General features: G+C 49.6%; 7 protein-coding genes across 7 annotated transcripts, besides 5 other annotated features; 2 read left to right on the forward strand and 5 right to left on the reverse strand.

Moving 5' to 3' along the window:
* Positions 1–240: 240 nt before the first annotated feature.
* Positions 241–281: a microsatellite.
* Positions 282–1,371: 1,090 nt separating this feature from the next.
* On the reverse strand, positions 1,372–2,394 carry FPSE_03869 (uncharacterized protein; the record flags this gene model as incomplete). The annotated part of the gene is made up of 3 exons (XM_009256987.1): positions 1,372–1,514; positions 1,649–1,843; positions 1,941–2,394. 3 exons carry the CDS (start codon positions 2,392–2,394, stop codon positions 1,372–1,374), a joined length of 792 nt encoding a protein of 263 aa, XP_009255262.1.
* Positions 2,395–4,336: 1,942 nt separating this feature from the next.
* Positions 4,337–6,275, forward strand: FPSE_03870 (uncharacterized protein; the record flags this gene model as incomplete). Its single annotated transcript, XM_009256988.1, has 2 exons — positions 4,337–4,445; positions 4,504–6,275. The coding sequence occupies 2 exons, from the start codon at positions 4,337–4,339 to the stop codon at positions 6,273–6,275; spliced, it is 1,881 nt and encodes a 626-aa protein (XP_009255263.1).
* A 408-nt stretch (positions 6,276–6,683) lies between these two features.
* Positions 6,684–7,074, reverse strand: FPSE_03871 (uncharacterized protein; the record flags this gene model as incomplete). Its single annotated transcript, XM_009256989.1, has 2 exons — positions 6,684–6,746; positions 6,799–7,074. 2 exons carry the CDS (start codon positions 7,072–7,074, stop codon positions 6,684–6,686), a joined length of 339 nt encoding a protein of 112 aa, XP_009255264.1.
* A 946-nt stretch (positions 7,075–8,020) lies between these two features.
* FPSE_03872 (uncharacterized protein) lies at positions 8,021–8,913 on the reverse strand (the record flags this gene model as incomplete). Its single annotated transcript, XM_009256990.1, has 2 exons — positions 8,021–8,346; positions 8,409–8,913. 2 exons carry the CDS (start codon positions 8,911–8,913, stop codon positions 8,021–8,023), a joined length of 831 nt encoding a protein of 276 aa, XP_009255265.1.
* A 57-nt stretch (positions 8,914–8,970) lies between these two features.
* Positions 8,971–9,018: a microsatellite.
* Positions 9,019–10,190: 1,172 nt separating this feature from the next.
* FPSE_03873 (uncharacterized protein) lies at positions 10,191–10,877 on the forward strand (the record flags this gene model as incomplete). The annotated part of the gene is made up of 4 exons (XM_009256991.1): positions 10,191–10,205; positions 10,300–10,335; positions 10,468–10,664; positions 10,751–10,877. 4 exons carry the CDS (start codon positions 10,191–10,193, stop codon positions 10,875–10,877), a joined length of 375 nt encoding a protein of 124 aa, XP_009255266.1.
* Positions 10,356–10,383: a microsatellite.
* A 526-nt stretch (positions 10,878–11,403) lies between the features above and the next one.
* FPSE_03874 (uncharacterized protein) lies at positions 11,404–12,483 on the reverse strand (the record flags this gene model as incomplete). Its single annotated transcript, XM_009256992.1, has 2 exons — positions 11,404–12,272; positions 12,345–12,483. The coding sequence occupies 2 exons, from the start codon at positions 12,481–12,483 to the stop codon at positions 11,404–11,406; spliced, it is 1,008 nt and encodes a 335-aa protein (XP_009255267.1).
* Positions 12,484–13,673: 1,190 nt separating this feature from the next.
* Positions 13,674–18,738, reverse strand: FPSE_03875 (uncharacterized protein; the record flags this gene model as incomplete). Its single annotated transcript, XM_009256993.1, has 2 exons — positions 13,674–13,726; positions 13,782–18,738. The coding sequence occupies 2 exons, from the start codon at positions 18,736–18,738 to the stop codon at positions 13,674–13,676; spliced, it is 5,010 nt and encodes a 1,669-aa protein (XP_009255268.1).
* Positions 18,739–19,122: 384 nt separating this feature from the next.
* Positions 19,123–19,147: a microsatellite.
* Positions 19,148–20,385: 1,238 nt separating this feature from the next.
* Positions 20,386–20,410: a microsatellite.
* Positions 20,411–21,006: the final 596 nt, after the last annotated feature.

Here is a 21,006-nt window from a genome sequence, read left to right on the forward strand (position 1 = left end):
GCAGCTGTGCTGTGCCTATCAAACCATCAAATGGTATGAAAAGAAACTCACTGACAAGCTCTTCTCCACCTGATCGAACTAAGAGTCGTGGAACAGGAACAACCCTAGTCGATTCTCCAGTTACTCGAAACAAACCATTCATCTCCAACTCTTATTTCCGCCGACTAAAGCCCGCTTTGCTACTACTGCAAGGGGCTCGTGTCCTGGGGGACTTGTCATGACTGACACTGACGCCCGACATTGACTTGTTTTGTTTTGTCCTTTCTTGTCTTGCCTTGCCTGACTTGGACCGCACAGTGATCAAAGAAATCTAAAGCCCCCGAGACTAGGCCTCAGCCAGGATCATTTTACTTCGGCGCCATCAACAGCTCCACTTCCTTCGAACGGGGTTCTTTCCAGTCTTTTCTAGATCGCCGAAATCATTTGTTTCGCCTCTTCGCTCTTTGTTCCTTCGTTGGTAGGCTTGTTCGCTTGTTCAACGGCCAGCCATGGCATGACACGCCGGCTGGAACATTGCACATGCCATGGGTCAAACATGAGTGAGACGACAAAGTCAATCCGTAATTACCACCTCTTCCAGAAATTCTAGCCTTCTTCTCCTCCGTCTTCTCCGGTTTCTTCATGAAAACTAACTAAACTAGACTCTCTAACTTGCATATATGTCAATCATCGTTATTTTCCCCTGTCGCCGGAACTTCTTGGCGTTTCGAGGCTAGGTCGTTCCAGAGTCTCAGCCGCCAACCCAAACAAGAGATGCGCTACGAGAACCTCAAACAAGCCTCAATGACCTCTGTAGAGGGGATACTGCGCCGAGAGATCTACGGCTGCAACGCTGCAACGTTGTCAAGGGCGCCATGTTTTCGTGTACGTGGAGTTCAGACAAAAGACAAACCTGCCAAGCCTTCCGCCATGACTATTATTGAACTGCGGCTTGACCACGCGTGCCCATTCACTATTGTACACATGGCTTGCGTCACTCCCATTTGCCATTGTTTTTGAGTTTGATGGCTTATCCCATATCGAGCCAGTACCTGAATGCACGTCCAGTAACGGTAACTGATCGCAGGTTTTGGTGCACCCAGACTCGCTCGATCTACCCGAATCCAAAATTTCAAATACAACAATCCAGCCACAGTCAACCATGACTACATGCGCAGCACGTAAGTAGAGAATATAAGTACAGTACTATACAATCAAGTCTATCGTGAAGCCCAACTCCGGCATCATCTGCTGTGCGTGATTCTAATTATACAAAAAACATGGCTGAGTGGCTCTGACTAGAATCGAGACGTTTCATAAATGGATCGATTCTGTCTTCTGAGGCTTGGTTGGATCTCAGTCTCGAACCGGCATGATCCCATCTCACAACGTCTACGCCTTCTTCTTTCCAATATTCCAGCCCCAAGACCGGAGCACTTTGACAGCCTTGGGCGTTACGGCAGCCGTTAATGGCACTCGAATAAAGATGAAGCTCTTGTGAATGGCGTACGCCAACGCCAGCTGAGTTGCCAAGCCTGTCGTAGAAGATTGAGTCGTTAGCCTTTCTCACCAACTGGTCAAGCGGCCCTTCACCCCCATAGGAGGGGGAGGAGTGAACGGGAACATTCTCTCCTTCTGCCCAGGGGGAAAGCGTTTGGTTGGCACTTACTAGCATCGACGCGGTTGCGCTCCTGAGCCTTCTCAACCCCCCAGGTGGCCATCTCCATTTTGTCACTAATTTCGTCATCGCCCAGTGCCTTGGCCTCAGCCTTCCGGAAAGACTGCCAATAAGTGTGCCAGGCTTCCCGAACAGAATCGGGGATCATCTGCTTGACTGTTGACATCACACGATGCTCGACCTCACCTAACCCCGCCAGCGGCACACGTTAGCAATCAGTTTGGCAAAATAGACCCGCACAATCATATCGACGGATATGGGTGAGGCCGCGGCGGCATCTTACCAATCTTCTCAGGTCCTACCATCCTAACAAATAGGAAGCAGAAGGGAAAGTCCAGAACAGATAGCCCAAGGTAAACGCCAACGGTCACCCAGCCATACTCCTTTGTGAGTTTCCTAAGCCTCGCGCTGAGGCCCTTGGCTTCATCGGTTTCGCCAACGGTCGGCCCTTTGTTTGTCTTGCGCTTCGTTGTGAATCGGAATCCACGCCTCAACACGCCCTGGAGCATGCTCGGTGTTGTTGTGGTTCCTGGTGTAAAGCGGGTGTTCTTTAGACGAGCCATCATGCCTTCCCATGGAAGTGTCCCAGTCTTCCATCTCCAAATCTGACGCCCAGTTTGGTTTCCTGACTGCGATGTGAAATGCCTTGACCATGCGCCATTCCAGGCTGCCTGCCGAGCTGACTGGCCAAAAGCTCGTGCTGGCGCGTGCACGCTGCGAACTGGTTGTCTAAACATGGCTTCAACTAGAAGAAAATAGTTTGGATTTGTTCACACAAAGTTTCAATGCCTCGTGTTGCGATCCAACAGGACGTCGTGGAAAATCTCGTGATCGGTTTGGGTCGGGTCAGAGGCGATAATAACTCGTAACTGATCGGAGCTTTCGGACTTAGGGTAGTGTTTGTGTGATTGTAAATGTGCGGGAAACCGTCCAGATTCATAATCAAAGCATTGCGTCTCTCTTTATGGGGCTGCACACTCTAATTGTGTCCCTGTGTCGTTCTAGAAGAAATTGGTAGTTTCGTTGAATTGGAATTTTTGGATGTTTCCTACCTTAGTACATAGGTCATGATGGAAAAGGCGCCACAATTAAGGCCGTCATTGCGCCACGTACGCTGTGTGGCTGTGCTACCACGTGCTCTTTGAATCTATAACTTCAACGAAGCAATTGTGATCATTTTGTGAGGTAATTGTGACTTTCTCAAGAAAAATGATTTTCCGTTCGCATGATACACTGCCAGGCAATGTCTCGGATCGTTGATACGACTTGGCGATTTTCGAAGAACTTGCTGTCTAAGAGCTCGCATCGCGGGTCTCGGGTCGTGTCTTTAAGGCAGGCTTGCCGAGTAGCACAAGTATCGAGATGTGGATTGTCTCAAGCTACAATTTCCACATACTAAAGTTTACACTTGTGTAGAATTGATGCTCGAGAGGTTAGGTGCATGTTTCTTGTACTCCAAGTACCTCACATACCCTAGGGTAGGGATCGCACTCAGAGGCTAGAGTCAAAGACGACATGAATATTGGGAAAATGACATATCAAATAGTTATACCCTTGATCTAGCTGAGTGTAGAATATAGTGGGTGGTAGTTATAGAGACTGGTGTCCAATAACGTTTCCTCTTGCTCTTCGCCTGCTTACTTCAACCAGGTACATATGTAGGTACTTAGTATATAGGTATGATGAGGACAGTTGTCACAGTTGCAAAGAACCAGTATATGAGATGTCTGGGGGGCGGCTATGTTTATGAATAATATTATCTGCTTCTAACCGTTTTATTGCCGCCAAGTCACTTCCATATAAGTCAGGGGAAACATGGTATTTGAGTGACTGCAGTAACGAATCGCATCTGGAACATAATCTGCAGTGAAACCTTTGGGGCGAATTTCATATTGAGATGGAAGTTACAAAAGAGCGAAGTGGCGTCTTTGGTGTTATAACTCTGAAGGTAGGACGGCAATCGTGTGTTTGTGCTGCGTGCAGTTACTTGTGAAATCGACCAGTTTGCTATTAACCACGGTTTCTCTCCCCGTTTCATCTCAGCCGACGGTGCCTAGAGGTAGGTATCATTTGATCTCGATTTCTGATTCACTACATTTATCAAGTGTATGCCGTTGCTTACCTATCCACTGCTATTTTCTAATTTTATTGTTGCTGCCAGTGGCAGGCACTGATGGAGGTTTCGTTCGTCCGATATCGCATCCCAACTACACTGGAAGTGCCTTCCTCAAATCTACATCACTGTCTATTGTACCTTCCTGCTCGCTAACCTAATTCAACACCAATTCTAGCACATGTTAGGTAGGAACCTTTCATCGAGCACCTGCCTTCTCACCGTACTCATACCGAACATTCACCTTTAGCAACATACTAAAATACCTACCTATCTTCTAACACCACCCCTTCTCACATTTGGATCTGAAGGGTTCTTTTTGGCTGCGAAATGGAAGAGCACTGGTGACAAAATAGGTACTGAATATAAACACCAGTTTGTCACCAGGTACCTGTTCTCGGCGCCTTCGCTCTCGGCCGTCCACGGATTAGTTCTTCAATTTTGCGTCACCCTGATGAGGTGCACTGGATCGAGCAAAGTCACTCATTTGCAAACTATCGCCGTTTCCAAGCACACGTTCACCTCATCTGAAATATTTCCATTTATTATCATCCGAGACGTAGAGGATGTCTAGGACTATCACATACGGAAAAAGGAGAAGCAGGAACATCCTAACGACGCTGGGATCACGCCCGCAGAAGGACGCAGCCAATACATCACTGTCCAGGCAACTGAGTATGTTTATTTCAAACCCGTTCCATGACAGTCACCTGTGTCTCTAACTACTACATAGGGCAAAATCCACGTTTTGATGATAATCCAAAGCGCACTTCACGAAAGAGAGCGATGGCCAACCCGCAAACTGCAGAAGAAATGGCAAGTTGGCTGCTAGACGATTCTACCTCTGAGGGTTTGGAGAACGGCGACGAAGATTCTTCTCCCAAGAAGCGCCGGGCCAATACGCCAGAAATCTCGCATGCTCAGGCAAACGAGCCAGCAATTTCACCTCTAAATCTCCCTTCGCCCCTCGAAACACCGCCCAACCCATCTGGAAAGTACCTTCAGAGGTCGCGAGTGGATAAGCTCTCGCCAAGAAGTCCTGGAAAGGTTCCAAAACGGGCTGCCACTACTCGAATACGCAAGGAACGATCTCAGAGGCGTACAAGTACAAAGCTGAAGCGACAATTATCTCTCGACCCATTAAAGTTCCATCCCACAAATAGCTATAAGGTCTCGACACCCGTGGTGCTTGCTGTTGTCGATGGAAATGTCAGGAACCGTGTTATAGAAGGGCCGAGTACGCCTCCCATTGGGGAGGGATGTGCTAACGGCGAAGCTATCAACGGAAAACTCGCCGCCATGCTGGCCGCAACTGATGCTCTTAAGCCAACACCACAGCGGGCCAACTCTTCAAGCTCAAGACTTACCCGTATGGTACCATTAAAGGTGCTTACCAAAGTCTCAAATGCCTGGGATAGATTCCACCCGAAGGCGCCATCTCAAGAGAAGGGATCCCAGTACAAACCGATTTTCGATGATGGACAATGCACAGAGCTCGACACGCATGGGGTCGATCCCTCACCTGCCTCTCCAGATAACATGTCTCCCATTAGTAACATTGAAATCCGTCTGAATGAAGGGGATAACCTCAACAAGCGGAAAGTGCAGCGAATTGTAGGAGGTCGGGTGAATCGAAAACCACTGGCTGATGATGGAAAATCTCTTAGGAGCGGAAAACCTGTCGAAGATCCGTTCTCTGAACGTGATAAATGGCACACCCCAACAACCTTTGAGAACAGATTGATGGCTGTTCCAGAGAGGGAGGAGGGGGGACAGCTCATCCTGTCACGTAGCCCGTTCGAGTCTGAGAAGGAATTTGACAACAACATTGAAGATAGGTTCTTGAACAGTACACCGGTTGGTTCCTCGACGCCTCGGATAATACTTGAACGGGTTTCTGCCTCGAGCGAGGAGCGCAACTCCGCTGCCGATAGCATGAGTCCTTCCCGAAGGCGACTTAGTACCAAGTTGAGCCACCTGCCGTCGAAGTTTGACAACGAGACACCAGTTCCAGACAATCATCCTGGACCAAACGTCGGCAATCCAATCGAGGGCCCAGCCGACTCGGTCAGTCAATCTCGGCGGGCTTGGGAGCAATCGACTAAAGGGTTTACTTCTTTCGGTATTAAGAGGACCAAGAAGCACCCATCACCTAGCAAAGAGGCTCTGGAAGACTTGGAAAGGGAATTACGACAGTACGCTCATGAACAAGCTTCTGGACCTGGTGGTCACAGTCCGGAAGAATTAGATGCAGGTTACACCGATGAGAGCCCTTCGTTTAGGCCAGTTGAGAGAAACAGATTGAGTTTGACCCGCCTAGCTATCGCCAACATCGACGAGCTAGCAAACCCAGCATTTGATGGAGGGCATCACCGGCGAGGATCTTCAGCGTCGATGACCAGATACTCGTCACAAAGCAAACTCAAGCTGTACAGAAATGTGCGCTTGGCTCCACCTTACCGCCCAGCAGGATCTTCTCCCCATGATGTAGATGAGCTGCATTGACAAGTGAGGTTTTGGGACTATCAAAGGATGGTTTAACCATCCAGATTGACAACTTTCTCTTATACGGAACGGAGGATATGATTTCCAGTTGGCACACATAGGCTGGAAATCAGTAGTATATGGCAAGGAAAATCGGTTTTTTTTTTTTGAACTGAATTGAGACGGGCAAATACAGGATCGATGATTCAGTGGTCGAGCATGATCACGAGGTTGTACTAGACAAGTCGCAGGCGACGGACGGGGCACATGGCACAGGGCAAATTATTTGTTGTGGGTATAGTAAATTATACAATTCTTCTCTCAACTCTCATTAGAGGGTATCAACGCTATCATAATCGTACAGGTGTATATGTGATCCAAGCCAAGATTATCCAGCGTATTCGCTACGCTTCATGCTGTCGAATATGCTTAGTAGCGGTGATGGCGAGCACCACGGCCATCAGTGCCATGCATGCGTCGAGTGCCAGCAGCCTGTGATGTGGTTAATAACTACGATAAAGGAGACTATGAGTGAGTGTCATACCTTGACGCCAGGACGGCGAGTCAAGCTGCCCTTGAGCTTGAGGAGAGCACCGCTGACCTTGTCCTTCATAGAAGGTCGGCGCTGGTGGTGGTGAACAGGGGCACCGCCGTGTGTGCGTCGCGCAGTAGAACCGCCGCCGAACATTCCTCGACGGGGCTTAGTAGTGGTGGTTGTGGTGGTGACGGTGTGACGGTTGGAACGGGCTGGGGCACGTCGGCGAGTGCTGAAGATGGAGCGACGAGGGGCAGTGTGTCGGTGAGTTCGTGTAAGAGGCATGTTGGATGATTTGATTGGTATAGGTTTTATTGGTTGTATGTGCTTGTTGTTAGGAGTGAAGAAGTTGTGTTTATCTGCAAGGATGTGATGTGTTTGTGTTTAGGTGTTGTTGTTGTTTGGATGGTGATTGTGATGTTGGTTCCAAGACTGGTCTCAGCGGGACATTATATACAAATTTGGATATATACGAAATCATCCTCATCACAACCACCATCTCAACCAAGGACATCATTGCATCACCTATTACGATTGTTGATGAAATAAGAGCAAGGAAACTTGATCAGCAGTTTGAGAATACTGCAGATCCGATCAACGGAACCCGTGTTGGCCTTGGACCCTTGGAAAAATAAGCATCATCGTAGTTTACTGCAGGTCTAGAGACCCTGAAATGAAGTGAAAGCAACAAAAACTTGGAAAATCGACATGAGATGGCCTTTTTGGGGGAGTCTGCAGTGGCGGACCTGACGTTTCGGAGGTGCAATGGCACGTCACTAGGTGGTTTGGGGAGAAGCCTGATTGGCGAAGTGGGCGAGGGATCCTTGCAAAGATGCAGGGTCCTTGGAGGGTCTGAGTTCTAAAAACAGGGGATCGTGGGGGTGATGTCATGAGGTGTGTCATAGGGCTGGAGATATTACCTTTAATAGTTTGAGACATCAAGTTGAATTGTTTTAACTATCAAAAGAGTTAAAGATGAGCAGATGGAAATGGTTAGGGGCCAGATCGAGATGGGACGAACAGTGACAAGGTCTGAAGATAAGATGCTTGTAGACTCGATCGAGAGGACAGTTCAAAGTCAATGAGATTTGTTTGTTAGGTAGGTATTCAAGGAATTATTAAGGCAATACCCCAACGTTGTCATGGTGTGGCCTACAAATCGGGATTACACGCAAAAGAAAATGGCCAACTGCTATCTCCAAGGCCTTCTGTCTTGACCAAACACCCAAATCTACCCTCTCAGGTTCTTCTTGATAGTCTCCAAGTCCCTGGTCGAGAACCCAAGACCCTTTACGTAGCCATCCCATCCTCCGTACTCGGCATCAACACCCTTGACGAAAGCCTTCCAAAAGGTCGGACGCAGACTAATCATATTCCAAAATCCAGGAACCCCAGTGTCCTCCACGCCAACGGTTGCCTTGATGAACTGGGTCAGTCGCTCGCGTGCTGGCTCGGTCCCGATACGCGACAGCATGTAATCCAGAATGACGTCGGATTGCTTTGTACCGGCAAGGGTTTGGAGGAGACCTGCCACGACGCCTGTGCGGTCACGGCCAACTGTTGATAGAAGCAATACTTAGCATAAATCCCAAAACGGAATAGCTTGATGCTTTACTTACCAGTGCAGTGAAACAGGAATGGCTCATCCGGTTTGTCTCTGACGTGCTGGAGGATTGCTCGGATGCTGGGTTTGTATGCCGCTGCGACAGCCATCAACTGCTCTCTCCAAGCGACACTGCCATCGTCCACAGTGAAATCAGCCGGAACAGGTTGGGGATAAATAGCAATACGCTCGCAGAATACAAATTTGACGCCAGGAACCTTTGGGCTGGGGTACGCAGCGCGCTCCTCCTTGCTACGTAGATCAAAGACGGTTTTGACGTTGGACGCCAGCCAAGATATGGCTTCAGGGTCACTGGATGCAGAATCGAGCATACCCGAGCGGAAAATGCGACCAGGGCGTATAACGCTGCCAGGAACAGCGCCGAGGTCACGTATGTTGAGGAGCGAGCGTGTAGGAATAAAGGGCTTGCTGCTAAGAGCTGCCGCGAGAGGCTCAAGAGGGATGGAATCTCGGACATCAGTGGCCGCAAGGGCCTCGAACTCGGCGCGTGAGAGAGACATCCTGCCGTCTATTGAGTGTTTTTAGTTGTAAGGTAGGTATTGTCCAAAGTTTATTTTTTGTTGTTGTTGTTGTTGTTGTTGTTGTTGTTGTTGTTGTTGTCGTTGGGATGGGAATGGATGAAAATTGGCCAAAGAGTGAGTTGACACTGCCAGCTGCGTTGGCAGTGGCAGGCATATATGCAACGTTTTTATGCTGCAGTCTCTACATAAGACAGAAAACTGAGAGAGGATCAGAGGTTTGTTTTGCTCCGGTCGAGGAATCATATCACGACCAGTCGTAAGGCGCCAGTGGTGAAACTATATCACGGTCAATCATAATGTGTTTGTGGATGAAACCCCATCACGGAGACAAGCATCACGGGACTTGGTGATTGTAGGGTATATCGAGAATCAATGGAACTGGTATAAATCAAGTGCTTATTTTCAACTTTGGACAGGTTGTTCTGAGCTGAGTGAGTGTGGACGTGAAGGATGTGATATATTCGAGTTTAGCAGCCAATCAAGGTCTTGTTTGCTGAGATATAGATGTATCGTGAAAGTGGAACTCAGCACATACATTCAGAAACGGAGTCCTGCCAGTGATGAGAAGAATTACCAAAGATCAAGGATTCATATTCTAGCTTAGAGCTTTCTTATATATGTTGATACAATGACAAACAGAACATGAGAACTTGATGAGCCAGCAGTATGTAATTCCATGTCTAACTCTCGGAGGCTAGTGGGAACTGGGCTGCATATTGTCACGGAGTACTTGAAACTCCAATAGAAATATTGTCATTTCTATTAATTAATTTTCTGGATGTCTATAGGCAGTATTTTATTTAAAGGCGTATTTATTGTCTCTCGTCAAAATACTAACTTACCAAAGGGATGTTGCAGGTGAATTCAAGTTCTATCTGCAGCCTTGACTGACGACCTTCTGATCCACTATGCAAAAGATCACACTGCCAGCAGATAACTGTTCCAAACAACACTGGCATTAATATACAGAACCCATTTCCATCGTTCAGGTACTCATAATTTAGTAGCTACACTCAATCGTTACTTATTTCCATACCTACCTAATGATCAAAGTTCCGAATTAGAGGTCACATGACCCGGATTGACCCGCAAAATATCCGCAGAGCCCTAATTTTTTGCACACTAGAATATTGCCTCGGAAGAATCCACCAGTTTTCGTTTCTTCTCTTTTCTCTCAAGCGCAGGATTAGACTTCTTTGCGACCAGAAACACCACAAGTCCCTCTCTCGACACTCATAAATCCCAATCCATTCGCAATGGCTCCTCAGGCAGTACGTACATGACACCGCTTTGCTGTTAGGCGCCTCCTCAGTCGAAGAGGTTGCCCAGTCCAAACTGCAGTAGGCTAAAGTCATTTTTCAACAGAAGAAGTCGGGCAAGGCCCAGAAGCAGACCAAGAAGGTACGCTATTCGAAATGAAAGAATCGCAATCGAATCGAATTGAATCGACGATAAAACAAACGAAACGATTTACTCGATGCGATCCCTTTCGAAACCGAACCACCACCACGATCACTAACTAACACCTTGCAGTACATCATCGATGCTTCTCAGCCTGCCAGCGACAAGATCTTCGACGTCGCTGCCTTCGAGAAGTTCCTCCAGGACCGCATCAAGGTCGAGGGCCGCACCAACAACCTCGGTGACAACGTTGTTGTCAAGCAGCAGGGTGAGGGCAAGATCGAGATCATTGCCCACAACGAGCTCTCTGGTCGTTACCTCAAGTACCTGTACGTTTTATCTTGGGTTCCCCGCCTCGCTCGTCGAAGCTGGGGAGTGTGTTTGCATGATAATAAAGTACTGACTATGTTTCCAGGACCAAGAAGTTCCTCAAGAAGCAGCAGCTCCGTGACTGGCTCCGCGTCGTCTCCACCTCTCGCGGTGTCTACGAGCTCAAGTTCTTCAACGTCGTCAACGACGAGGCTGACGAGGACGACGAGTAAACGAAACAAATTGCAATGCATTGCAACGGCGCAGGAATGGATTGGTGAATTGGGACACGGGATCTACAAAAGTTAAGGACTTGGCCAATAGACCCAGCCATTTGTGTGGCACTCTTTGTGGTGTTCATATTACTGTCTCCTACAAATCTCTGTGACTGTTGTGCAATGTAGTCGTGAATCATGTGTCAATATTGGATATCCGCTAGGATATTCGATATATTGCTGTTCAAGGCTACCATGATCTTTCCTCAGATCATATGCTTGTTTTCAAGAACGGAAATATAAGTCATGATGCTACTGTTAAGCTCATATCTCTGCAAAGATCGAATGAATAAAACATTCATAAAACATTCATAAAACATTCATAAGTCATGATGCTCTGCTGGCAATGGTCATTGATGCCAACTCATGTGTTAAAGCATGCGATATTGGCTAACTTTGATTCATGAAGCTCACGTCTCATCATGTCCAAGCATGCTGTTCTCATTAAATGTAATTTGATATTCATTCTCATTCTTATTCAACCTCATGGCAATGATCTCATAACGCCCTCAAAAGCAACCAACGCCATTGCATTCGCCGGGAACGCCCTCAAGAAGCACGGCACGAAACCTCTCCAGTAACCCTTCCAACCGCGCTCCTTATACACAGCAACAGCCGCATCCTTCCATCGAGGAAATCTCTGAACTCCATCATTGAGCCCTCCGCCTAGAGGATCAGTCATGATGCGCTGCTTCACCACGTCGCTCGGATAACTCGTCAACCAGAAAACCTGGGCACTGAGACCGCCTGCCCAGAAATTCACAGCCGGCGTGCCGAGACTCGTTCTCTCGCGAAGCTGTCGTGATATGATATCGTAGCTGCCCCACCAGAAGAAGAAAAACGCTCTGAAGAGAAGCGTCGCTGACAGGCCGTGGTAGACACCTGGAAACCCATGGTGTCGATAGATCTTTCGTAAGCAATCAATTGGACCAGCGTATAACCTGTCCGACTTTTGCGCTGCGTACTGGATTTGTAATCGAGCTTTGATATGCTCAACCGGCGCAGCGATGAAGCTCACTGTCGCACCAGCCAATATGCCTGCGATGCCGTGGCCGAAACTCGGGAGCGCTGTGTACACTTTTGATGCCGTGCCTGGCGAAGGCAAAGTAACGTCTGTGCCCAAGGGCTGGACATTAAATACATGTTCTGACAGGAGTCGTCGATAAACAGTCAACGAGCCCAACATGACCGAGTCCATAAACATCCATCCGACCAAAGGCGGCGTTGCGCCCTTGTAGAGCCCGCGAAAGCCCTCATTGCGGACAGTCTGCGTAACACATTGAAGAGGTCCTTTAAATCGACTTGGGTCTGTTGTTTGTAGACGGACTTTGATAGTGTCGAAAGGATGGCCGACTATTGTAAAAGGTCAGTCTGGTTGGTGTTCAGACCTGCCTCACGATGAGAGTAGATAGGATGTTTGCTTACCAGATAGCTTAGCTATGCCGCTGAAGACTCCAGCAATAAACCCTTTGTAATCATTCGTCTTCTTCTTCGTCTGGCCCTCTTGTGATTTTAGGGACGCTGTCTCTTTCATGCTGGCTTCTGTTTGCACGTCTGCGGCCATTGTGTATGCGAACGACTCTTTTTTTTTGAGTCTATTCGTCACCACTAACTTTTGCAGTAGCAGTGGATATTCGTGATGGCGATAAGAGAAATGTCCCGTCACAATCTCGGAGTCGACTATGCCTCAGTGCATTAACAGGAAGCAGAATGTCTGGCAAAAAGAACACCTGAGATGAGATGAAATCTCAAAAACTTGTCGATCCAGAGGTCGAGTGCTGACGATTACAATATTTTGGATATCGACTGCTCGTTATTCGCCGGTCCGGGGAAGGTCCCTCACTAAATCACAATGCTGGGTCTTGACACCGGTCGTCGGAGGCAGGGACCCCAGGCCTGGAGGCTCTAACCTCCTCTAAAAGATCTTGTGCATTACAGCGTCCGGAGTCTTCTAGCTTCCCCGGCGGAAACCTGTCTCAGCAGTATCCATCCACAGTCACCAGAGGCCGATCTAATGCGTTGTAACTCAAGCTAAAGACTCTCCATTGGCATTTGTATATAGTTAGTTAGTTACTGACTTCACTGGAAATATAATAAAACCTCAAAACATTTGGAGTCGATATCCAGTTCGGACTCATATCAGTTGATTCTCATATGGTGGGTGGTATCTATCTCGCAAAACTAACGACTAAACCTATCTAACTTCAAATATGTCCACGCACATTCATAACGACTTGTGCTTGCTAGTTACCGTGTGCCTGCCTGCCCTTCCCCTTTCCGCTCATAATATCCAGTCCAAACAGAAAAACAATGTTGCCCGCAAATCAAACCATTTGACGTATCGCTCTGCAATTGGAAAGCCATGTCGTGTCGTCGTCAAGAATTGAAGCAATAGCCTCTGATGCAAATGTGTACCTTTTCCTTCCCTTTGCTTTTTTTGATGTTTTCCAAAAAATCGAGATCCTAGCCTTCTCCCCTTGGCTCGTCATTAAATCCTTGAACGGATTGCCTGGCTGCTGTTTTGGCAAGCCTCCCCTTCCTTCACTCTATAGCCGCTTCTTCATCTTCTTCCGATTGAAAAGTCATTCAGTTGAAGGCCGTTTCATGTCCATAAAAATTTCATACAGTTGACACATGTTGAAAGCCTACACGTGGTAGGATGCAAGATTATGCCAGAAAAACAAAAGCGCCGTGCCATTCTTAGACAAAAGATCAATATCCCGGCAACGGGCGGATGCTACGGTGAGCCCCTTTCTAAAAGGTCTCCGTATCATCCGTGTTGTGGGAGGTGACACTGCCAAACGTTTCTGCTTCTTAAGTTAGCCAATTGTCTTGTTGCATAGTTCATATTCCCCAACTTACCTCGCTTGCGTCGGCGAGATTCATCCTCGGGGCTCTTGGGAGTCATGGCCCGAGGACCACTGGGTCGGCGGGTAGGGACACCCAAAGCAGCGTTCAAGTTGCGGTTCTCAGGCTTGGGGCTGCTTGTGTAGTTGCTAAAATGGGTACCACTCATTGTGGCATACCCACTCTCATCACTCGGGTGTGGTGCAGGGCTGCCCTTTGCCAGCTTCGAGATGCGGCTACCTCTTTGTTGAGGAGACATAGCTGAAGGGCTGCTAGAAGGCTCAATGGGCTCCTTGGGAGGTCGAGGAGGGCCGGTTGGTGATGTTGTCCAGTAGGCTGGGTCCTGAGGAGCACCTGTGGATGATGCCTGACTATATCGGTTGGTGTTTTGGCCCATCTGGTTGAAGCTAGACACCGAACCACCCCAGTCCGCGGATCTGGGTGTCATCGGGACATTGTACTCTTGAGCGGAGAATTCCAAAGCATTGCGGAAACGCTCTGTCTGGCCCTGCCTGGGCTGGGGGTGTTGAAGGTTCAATGAGTTTCGGTGAACCTTGTACTTGGGAGCATCACCCGGGGTGCGTGAGATTTCACGTCGGACAGGGGCGGGCAGGGCAGCACTGGGTGCCGTCGGAAGCTCCTGCTGCTGAAATCCAGCGGGAAGCTGGTCATCGTAGGGACCATGACTGTAATCGCCATCGTTGTAGGATCCCAAGCTAGAAGCAGAACGCGAGGGGGGGTAGTCGTCGTACTTGACTTCCTCCTTGCCCTTGCTGGAAGCCGTCGTTCCAGACCATCTGGAGATCTTGGGGAACCATCCGGAAAGGCCAGATTTGTGCTTCTTCTTCTTCTCTGCTGTGTTGCGAGGAGTGTTTTCGTTGCTCATTGGCTGGGGAACACCAGAGGGTTGGGGAGGAGTATCAAGGGGTACTGAGCTACCGCGCTGGAAGCCCGTTCGCTCTGGTGTCAGCATGTTGGGGTTGCTGCGCTCAGCGGATGGGCTAGGGTGGTCGTGCTCGTATTCATCCTCATGTTCAGCCACAGTGCTGATACGGTTGTCAGAGAACTTGCGCTCGCTGGCCAGACGGGATCTCGAGTTGGAAAGAGAGAAATGTCCCGATTGGCTGGGGGTGATTGTTGAGTTGCCTTCAGGCTCATAGCCTCGGTCTTGCTCGAAGTGGCCCTCAGGCTGCAAGTTATCAAAAGAAGGACCGCGTCCACCACTGGTGGAAGGAGCTTGGACGGTGCCCTGCACCTTGAGATCATCAACCTCGCCGAGAATTTGCATGAGAATCTCTTCGATACGCTTGAAGTCGCTGGTGCCCTTGTTGCTGAGACCCTGGAATGCTCGCTTGAACAGGTTCTTCTTGGCGGCAGCTTCGTTGAAAGTGTCGATTTGGGAGATGCTCTGAACTGATCGGGCACCAGGGTAGGGGCGGGGGCCGTTGATGGCCTTCTGGAGCTTCTCAGTATTCTCGGTACCGGCAAAGATGACATCATCGCTGGTGTCCTGGACGAGGTTCTTAAGTTCGTTCATGGAGGAACGCATCTCAATGGCCGAGTTCATGAGCAATGCCACAATCTCGGTGTCTCGGGCAGAGCGCTGAGCATCACGAACCATGAGGTGCTGCATCAAAGACACGATGTCCTTGTTCTCGATACGGTCGATTCCTTGACCAGTAGCTGCATCGAAGAAGGGCGAGCCCATACCTTGAGACATGCCACTCATGTGACGGGCATCCTTAGGGGCATAGAAGGGGTCCTGGCCACCAGTACTAGGAGATCCGGGTAGAGACATGTGCAAAGCCTTGGTGTTAGGCTGCATGTCGGGAGTTCGGTTGTTGCCATTGGACATGTAACCTTCGTCATACTTCGGGTTGTAGCCAGGGCTGCCGGTATGGTATGGAGCCCCGAAGCCGCGAGCTGCCATAACATTGTCGTTCAGAGCTGGGTTGGCAACAGGACTGGTATCCTCGTATGGGTTGGTGATGAGGGTGTCTCTCTTACGATCGTCGGAGGTGCGCTGCCACTCATCTTGGTCCTGGCTGGCCGCACTCTCAGCACGTTGTGCCGCGACATTTCGAGGCGTAGGTGTAACTCGACCCTCTGAAACATCATCATGGTGCTCGCCATCCAGACGGTCTTGCACGATCGAAGGGTTGGTTTGAGCATCATCATCGATGTAGCCAAACTCAGGCATAGGGTTGTGAAAGTCGGGCAAACCACTCGCGCCCAACTTGGGTGAGTCGTCGTAAGAAAGACGGTCAATGCTGTGTGCGGGAGTGTTGCGAGGTTCATGGCCTTCCAAGGTACGCTCCTTGAAGGACTTGTTGCGGAAGACGCCAGCGCCTTGGTATTCCTCGGGCTCCTCGGTAGCCGACTGCTTCTTACCCTGTGCGGCTTTAAGAGCTGCGACAGCGCCAGTCGCAATAGCCACTTCGGAGGCGGTGGGAGATCTTGCCCGAGCTACCTTGCGGCCATGGTCGTCAAGATCATATTCAGTGAATTCTTGAGACTTGTTAGACCTGGCACTGGGTGTGGCATGTCTCTCGGGCTCCAACTCGCTGCCATCCATGTATTGCTTGTCAGGGCTAGCACCACGGCTGCTGTAGGTCCTTGACTGATCGTCGTAAGACAGTGCCGAGTCTCGATGAGTAGGGTAGTCGCTGTAAGCAGCACTCAACATGGAAGGATCAAGCATAGATCCGTCAATCAAGGAAGCAACTGCTGATTCTGGGCCCATAGGAGGGTGAACAACGTTGGGGTTGGCAGCGATGCCGCGCACAGCCTGTCCAGCCGCAACCTTTCCCAGCTCGCTGTCATCAGTATAGGTAGAGTTGCGGTAATCCATGCCAGACTCGCGGGGAGACATGTGTTCATGTTCCCTCTGTTGTAGGGAGTTGAGAGAGGGAGTTGATCGACTGTCGCGGCGATCCCCAGACTGCTCATAGTAGGCGGGACTCGTAGAGTGCATACTCCTGGAATTGCGAGGATGATACTCACTACCTCCCTCAGTATAGCCAGAGACGCTGGGAATGGGGCTGAGACCCCGAGCGCCAGCCTGGTAAGGAACATATTTCAGAGGGGGAGGAACATCTTGGGTAGCGAAATATGAGTTGTCGTACCCGCCCTCGGGATAGTCATTGTCAGAAACGTCGTCTTCTTCATACTGACCTTGGCGTTCGAGGGGATGCTTCTGGCCGTACTCGTCCGGTTCATATTCCTCCACGTAATCTTTCTGGCCACGAGGAAGAGCTCTCAGGTCACCTTGTGATACATTGGCGTGTGAGGTAGATAACCTGGTGTCGACATTTGAAGGCGTCGCTGAAGGGGTGGGAGTTGAGTTTCCAGAGATATATCCACCAGGAACGTTCTTGATCGGAGTGATTTCTTCACTAGCTGACTGGGGTCTGTCGATGTCGGTGTCGGCAGATCGAATGGAAGTCCTGGTCATTTCCGAAGGGTTGATCTCACTCATGAGAGGCATTGGTGGTTGAGGGACCACGTGATCATCCTCGTGTTGGTCAGTATAAGGATCGCGGCTCATAGTACGGCTATGAGTGGATTCGGCTCTCCGACGACGTCGCTCTCTTGGCTTCCGGTCGCCTTGTGTTGTGCTATCAGATAGAATAGATGAGGCGAAGCCGGCAGCGGCAGCACCAGCCGCTGCACTCTTGGCCATGTCACGCTTGGGAGCAACAGAGTCATTCTCATATTGACGGTAATCATCCTCAACGGAATCTTGGCTTAAATCAGAGTTGGCCTCGAGGACATGACGAGCCTCTCTGTTGCGCCTATCCTTTGATTCATGTCGTTGACCTGACGACCGCCGGCGGTCGGGTGTCAACTCGTCTTTTGAAATCGATGTGCCTGATGAGGTAAAAGAGTCCCGACGACCCTCTCTCTTGCTGGTTTCCCGCTTGAGAGCATTGAGTTCGGGCAATATTAGTCGACGAATAGCGTCTTCGACAGTTTCGAGTAGTTTTGGGTTGTTGATTGATGATTTGGAGACATCCGATCGTGAGGAATGTGCTGCATGTGTGCGGTGGCTAGGTGCCAGGTGAGATGCTGAGACATTCGAGTCAAGGCCTGATACATTGGATTCCAGTTGTTGGCTTCTGCTGGAGCGACGACGATGGGCTTTAATAGGCTCCTCTGTCCTCTCAGAAACGCTGCTGGTCCTGCTCTTTGGTCGACGTTTTCTGTCCGATGTGGACTTGTCCCTCGACGAGTTTGTTGTGGAAACCTTTGACCTATCTCTGGTTCTGCTCTTGCGATTTCTGACCTCCTCTGCTGCATCTCTTGCAAGTGCATGAGCACCAGCAGGTGTGGCCATATCCCTTGTCCCTGTTGGGCTTTCTGCCTTGGCGTCAGTGTTGTTGCCAGTGCCGTCAAGGAAACTGTCAGATGGGATGGCGGAGATATCTGAGGCGTTGACGTTGTACGTCTCCGAGGGGATCAACGGGCTGGCTGGTCGTCGTTGACGTCTATGGCTGCTGCGGTCAATCTCAATGTCAATTGGATTTCTCGAGACGTTAGACTCTTCGGTGGCGGAGGCGTAAGAGTCCATGCTTTGGCCGTCGTCAGCGTCAAACTCAGAATCGCCCAAGGGTATCCGTCGAGTCACAGAGGTGTTACGGGCGCTCTCGGTGACTTGGATGTGATGATCAGATCGACCTCTCTTGGAAGGTGTGAGGCGGACGCGGACACTGGGGCGGCGTTCGCCTGATGAACCGACAGTGGACTTGCCTCCTTCGAAGTATTCGATGAGCAACGAGGTCTGAGATTTGTTGGCCTTGTGTCCACGGGTAGCAATGGTGACAGGAGTTCCGTCTTCGGGGATGGAGTATGATGACTTTTCGTCGCCGGGGTTCACCTCATCCGCCGTTGATGTGAGGTCGGTGGGCGTGGTATTAGTCTCGGTTTCGGTGGGAGCGGGAAGTGGAAGAGATTTTCTGTCAGATACACCCATCGTAAATCTGGTGAGGCTCTTAAGTGGAGGTGCTTCGGGGCCCTTTCTTCCCAGGACTGCGATCCGGATCGGATGCAGAGAAACACCGGTGGGAGAGGAGGGGGTTGGTTGATTAACGGATTGATATCAAGCAAGACATGCGGAAATCAAAGACGCAGCAAAGAGTGTCTGGGTATAGAGGTCAGTGTCCGCGATTCCAAGGTTTAACTGAGCTGAGAAATAACGGTGTAGGCCAATGGCATGGGGCTATGAATCGCCACCAGCGTCGTATCGACTCATGAAGCGGAGAAGGATGGAGTTGAGAGACTTACACACAAGCGACCCGGTTAAAAATAAGGAAATAAAGTTGGAAGCGTTGACCGACTGAGTGACGGACCGAGTGTGTATCCTATCCTATCCTATCCTATCCCAAGTATCCAAAGGACAGACAGACACAGACAGATGCAGATACAGAGCCTCCTAGTGAAGTCACTATGGCTGACTCAATAGTGACCTCTCACCGCAGAAATCCCTTTAGGTTTCCGAGGGAAATTCGAGAAGGAGGGAGATTTGGGGGAAGGAAGGGTTTGGGATGCGACGACGTGCGGCGTGGTCGATGGTAATGGTAATGGTGTGAAGAGCGTCTCCCAAGGCTCATGGGGATGTGGATCCGGTAAGGTAGAGAGGGAGGAGGAGGTCAGGTTCTGGCGGGGGGGCTAGAAAAAAGACGGGGCTAACAAAGTTGCCCGCAGCAACGCCAAACAGGGATCCAAAGTGGAAGTGGAAGCGGAAGTATTACCTCTATGTACGGATGGGAACAGGGAATATGGGCAATATTCGATGCTGGATTTGTTGGGAAGCAGTAAAGATCCCAGAAACCAGGAGAGAAAAGAGAAGGAGGAAAACCGAAATCTAGGTCTGATTGGGAAAGGGGAACAGGGCAATCAATTTAGGTGCACCGTATTCGAGGGGATACAAGGGACAAGAGGACAACAGAGGTGGCTGGGATAGGATTTGGAGGCTGGGAAAAGAAGAAAAAAACGGGTTAATGACAGTAAGTACAGAGTAAGCTGGGCTGGCCGTTTTGGCAATTTGGACAGTGAGCAAACTCAATTGCTGAAGCCACTAAAACAGATTAAAGGTAAAGTGATTTGAGGTTTGATTGCTTTCGATGATGCATGAAATATGGAATGCTTGGTGCGCAACTTGGTTAACACGATGGACTGCGGCATTTAGATAGAGAGCCAGCTGTAGTGGGATTAGAGGTCCATGATGTCCTCATCAACCTCATATCTTTTCTTCAACAACACTGTCTACTTTCCCTCACATCTACATATCCCATATCCTTCACATTCAATTACCTACCTATTCACACAAAAGAACAGCTGCCCTGTTCTAGGTTGGCGGCTGGGCCCTTGAGATTTTCAAGCTAGTGTCTTGGGTGTGATGAGTTGTCTCTGCCGAAGGGGGAGGGGCCTACCCAATAGCGCCGGCCCGCCGGGATCACACCTAGCTCAACACGCTATGCCCGTGGTTTCTCTGCCAATAGACGATCTCTTCTGGCCACGAGAGAAGACTGAGGATATGCAGGAAACAGAGACTGCAGGCTCAAAAGAAAAGCGAGGCCCGACCAGTTCGTCGAGATCCTGGCCTGCCTGTCTGCCTGCGTGTGATGTGATGCGATGCGATGTGACAACTCTCACCATCCATCACATTTTGTTTGTTACCGAATAATAAGCATACTCTGTGACTACCTATCGAAAACAGGTATTCACAACTAGCGGTCTCCAAAGTTGCTGAGTTGCTCTGCCACGACTGACCACACCAACCTCTTAAACTCACTCCTGTATCAAATGGCAAGACACAAGACGAACGGACCGTTGGGCTGCCACGATAATCTGATACAAGCCTGGCAAGGTATCTGTAAGACGATTCATCTTTGGTTTCCCATTCGAATCAGGCCCCGGTAAAAAATAATCCATCATCGCATCGTGCTCCATCTCCCCCAACCTCTCGCCTCTATCCTTCCCTCGTCACTCGCTTGATCTGATCCACTCCGTCAATCATCAATCCAAACCCTGGTTCGCCAATTAATCTTCGGCTCAACGCCACGGCTCGAAGCTGGCGGCGGCTGGGGCGTCCGTGTCCTGAGAATCATTCGAGTGAGCCTCATTATTCGACAAATCACGCATAAACTCATGTGACAAACTTATCTTCTGTTGCTGCTAAACGATTCTCATAGGTAACTGTTCCTTTAAGAGATTTGCAATGAATAGTTACGTACTCGAG

This window comes from Fusarium pseudograminearum, chromosome 1 (assembly GCF_000303195.2).
Source record: "Fusarium pseudograminearum CS3096 chromosome 1, whole genome shotgun sequence".
NCBI lineage: Eukaryota > Fungi > Ascomycota > Sordariomycetes > Hypocreales > Nectriaceae > Fusarium > Fusarium pseudograminearum.